Here is a 4,238-nt window from a genome sequence, read left to right as displayed (position 1 = left end):
TGCCCGTCGCAGTAAAGATACGCCGTTTACGTAAGGCGTTTTCAGGCGTAAAGTTAGTCCAACAAAAAGATGGCCTGGCCAATGTTAAGTATGGATGTCGGTCCCGCGTCAAATTATGAAATTTTTACGTCGTTTGCGTAAGTCGTCCGTGAATGGGGCTGGGTGTAATTTACGTTCACGTCGAAACCAATAAGTCTTTGCGGCATAATTTGGAGCATGCGCACTGGGATATGTCCACGGACGGCACATGGGCCGTTCGGAAAAAACGTCAATCGCGTTGGGTCACGATTTATTAGCATAAAACACACCCACCTCTTCACAATTTGAATTACGCTTAGGCCGGCACATTTACGCTACGCCGCCGTAACTTAGGACGCAAGTGCTTTGTGAATACAGCACTTGCCTCTCTAACTTACGGCGGCGTAGCGTATATGCGATATGCTACGCCTGCCTAACGTTACGCTCTCCTACCTCAATCTATCTAATAGTTTTTATAGCTGGTGTCTTTGTGTGGTCTGGAGGTTCCTTTCCAAAAACAAACGAGAGCTTCCTCTTTGACTTGCTGTATTTTTTCCGCAAAGACTTCCAGGCTTGGTAAAATCCTTTATCAACTGTCGATGACAAGAAGTAGAAAATGAGGGGGTCCAGAAAGGCATTGCAGGTGCTGGGCAGGAGTGCCACTTTGCGCCACCATACACTTTCATGGATAACAAAGCCCACTATATGTGAAATATTATAAGGGGCAAAGCATACTATGAAAACAGTCACAGTTGTGACTGCAACTCGAATGGCTTTCTTCTTGTGCTTGGTGTGCATGCAGCATCTCATCAGTATCTGAATGCAACGAGTGTAGCAAAATATAGTAATGCCCAGAGGAAGGAAGAAAAGGACAATTGAATACTCCAATCTTACTGGTATGATGAAATCAAGCTGACTAGGAGTAAAATTTTCATAACAGACCACTTTATCGTTTTCTTTGGAAAGAAACAGTTCAAGATAGCCGTTCTGGTTCGTCTCCAAAATGAACACAAAAGACACATGGAGAAACACAAGGGCCCACAGGATAATGCAAATGAAGAAAGAATATATGGGTCTCTTGTAGATCTTGTACTTAATTGGGAAAGCCACACTCAGGTACCGACCAACGCTTACAGCAGTGAGGAACAAAACACTTGTGTAGATTGTGCCGAAGTGGAGGAAGTTGTAAATCGGACATAGGATCTCTGGAAGGGTCCATCCAGAGAAGTAAGTTTCCATAATTTTTATGGGTAAAAACATTATAAACACAAGGTCAGTGATGCAAAGATTAATCATGTAGATGAGATTTGGGGTCAGTCTGCTATGAGCCTTCTTGCAGAAAATGTAAAAGACTAGAAGATTGGAAGGCAGCCCCAAAAACATGGTTATAATGTAAACTGTCAGCGATAGGGTGTGCAGGAACATATTATAGGTCAAGGGTAGGCCAAGAAATCCTTGAATGAAGACATCTTTCCTCTGATTTAGCTTGTAAACCTACAATGTAAAAATATATAAAAAAAAAATCCAAAAAGTGGGTCTTCAACAAAACCTCTTTAGCCTGTGAGCAGGATAATTCTGTTGGATTTTCCAAGGTAGAGATGAGTGTTCTTGTTGCACAGAATCTGTGATGAGTTGAACAGGCAACTCTAAGCCAAGTATTAAACAACTGAATCAAAGCCAACCCATCTTTTTTTTTTTTCTCTCTCGCATGGGAAATGGTCCATGAAGATTGATAATCTCTGCTAATGATTCTTCCAACAAGCTCACGGAACAAGTCAGCCTTGACTAATGGCCAATAAAACCATAAACAAAAAAATGATTCTGTAACATGGCTTTCGAATATTATTGAAACACTGTCAATACATTGATAAGCTGTGGTGATTTTTATAGAGTTGTAGGGGAAAACAACAGCTAGCTCCTGGATGGAAAGTGTGTTAGCTGGTACAGGATCACGTGAACAGGAAAGGCAATATGGATACTTGGAAACTGTTACTAGGAAAGCATTGCTATATCAGACACTGGGCAGCTAATGGAGCAAACTGATACCAATTATGTAAAGTAAATCAATAGTTCTTGTGAATAAGAGGAGATATTACGGATATAGTATGCTTACTCAAAAGGAAAGGTACAGTGTATGCCTATAGTGTAAAATATAACAAATCAATCCCAAGAAGTGTTAAGCTGGCCATAGATGGATCAAAATAAGGCGGTTCAGCAGGGACTGTATGTCCGTCCTCATTTAATTGATACTAGTTAAAATTCAAACTATTGTAGCCACCCCATCTTAAAGTGGGAGTGAACTCCTAAGCATAATTTTTCCTATTGGTAAGCCTACAATAAGACTTACCTATAGGTACTGAAAATATCTTCTAAACGTGCACATGCGCTCTGAAGGAACCTACCCAGAGTCCTGTGCCGTAAACAGCAGCTTCCATGGCCACTCACAAAGCCGGAGTCTGCAAACGTCCGGGTGAAGATGGAAGTGCCTTCAGCGGGGACAGAGGCCTGCTGCTGGAAGGCTTAATTTTCAGGTAAGTTTCACATAATATGTGTATGCGATGCAATGCAAGGAGCAATAGGTCTGGTTTATGAATCTTTGTCTACCCAAGCTTTGGATTTTATGTCCAAAGCTGGCCTTACGAGTGGGGAGGGAAGCTAAGATGGTGTGGAACCTCACAGGGAGACTAGAAACTCTTACATCCTCTTACATCCACCTGATAGAATCAAGTGAATGTATGGACGGAAGACCAAGTAGAGGCCTTGCAGATCTGAGTCATGGAGGCTTAGTTATGCACCCTCCATGAAGCACTAACTGCTCTGGTAGAGTGCGCTCTAATTTGAAAAGGTGGAACTCTCCCTTTCAAACCATAAGCCTGAATATTTATTTGCCGAATACACTTTGAAATGGTAGATTTCCATGCTGTCTGCCCCTTCCTGGAGTCTTCTGGCAATACAAACAAAACATCAGTTTTCCGAATCTGAGCAGTCGCCTTTAGATAAACTTTAACTGCTCTCACTACACCAAGAGGATGCAATGACTTTTCTTCCACAGAACAAGGTTCTGGAAAAAACGAAGGCAGAACAACATCCTGGTTTTGATAAAAACCTGACACTACTTTAGGTAGGAAGGTTGGATGAGGACGTAATACCACCTTGCTCTTGTGAACAATTAAATATGGCTCTTTACAATAAAAAGTAGCCAACTCTGATACCCTTCTTGCAGAGGATATAGCAACCAGAAAAAACTGTTTCCTTGTCAAAGGACCAAGGGAATATGGTGTATTTGCACAAAAGGCTGTTTTTGCAATACACGGGTGACCAAACTGTAATACGCATTACCCCTTGCATAAAGGCCTGGACCAAGGAATGCGAAGCAAGCGGTCTTTGAAACAATACCGATAAGGCAGAGACCTGACCTTTGATAGTACTGAAGGCCAGCTTCATTTCTACCCCCAACTGTAGAAAGGCAAGAAATCTACTCATGACATACTTCCAAGGATGCCAACCCTTGGATTCGCACAAAGAAACATATGCCCTCCACATTCTATAATATATGACTCTGGAAGCCGGTTTTCTCGCATTAATCAGAGTAGTGACCACAGACCCTGAAAGCCCCTGATTCTTTAGAATGTGGGCCTCAATAGCCAAACCATTAAATTTAGAGTTTGTAAGGCAGGATGGAACACTGGTCACTGCAAGAACAGGTCTGGACGTGGAGGAAGGGTCCACGTGTCCCCTACTGCCATCTTTACAAACGGACAGGATACTGTTAGCAACCATCTTAAATGAAATTGGGCATAGGGAACTGCTTTGACTGAAGCCATCATCTTCCCTAACAACCTCATGCAAAAGGCAAATGGAAGGATCTTTCCTCGCCTTGACCACCTGGACCAGCTTCCTTATGGCGCTAACCTTGTCTGGGGCCAAAACATTCTCCTTTGGGCGTTGTCTATGACCAGACCCAAGTACACCAGCCTTTTAACTGGTTGCAAGGATGATTTCTCTATATTGAGAATACAACCCAGGTGTTCCAGATACTTGACCAAGCTGAGCACACTTTGGTCTAGGCGGACTACCGAATGTTCTATTCAGCAGGTCGTCCAGGTATTCCATTACTGCTATACCCTGGGCCCTTAGTTTTGGTAGAAGTGGGGCCAGAACCTTACTGAACACTCAGGGTGCAGTAGCCAAACCGAAGGGCAGAGCCACAGACTGAAAAT

At 42.8% G+C, this 4,238-nt stretch overlaps 1 protein-coding gene across 1 annotated transcript; it reads right to left on the bottom strand.

Moving 5' to 3' along the window:
* Positions 1-477: 477 nt before the first annotated feature.
* On the bottom strand, positions 478-1,401 carry LOC120915823 (free fatty acid receptor 2-like). Its single transcript, XM_040326623.1, has one exon. The coding sequence runs from the start codon at positions 1,399-1,401 to the stop codon at positions 478-480; it is 924 nt and encodes a 307-aa protein (XP_040182557.1).
* Positions 1,402-4,238: the final 2,837 nt, after the last annotated feature.

Source organism: Rana temporaria, chromosome 10 (genome assembly GCF_905171775.1).
Source record: "Rana temporaria chromosome 10, aRanTem1.1, whole genome shotgun sequence".
NCBI lineage: Eukaryota > Metazoa > Chordata > Amphibia > Anura > Ranidae > Rana > Rana temporaria.
This window is presented reverse-complemented; position numbering and strand designations above follow the sequence as displayed.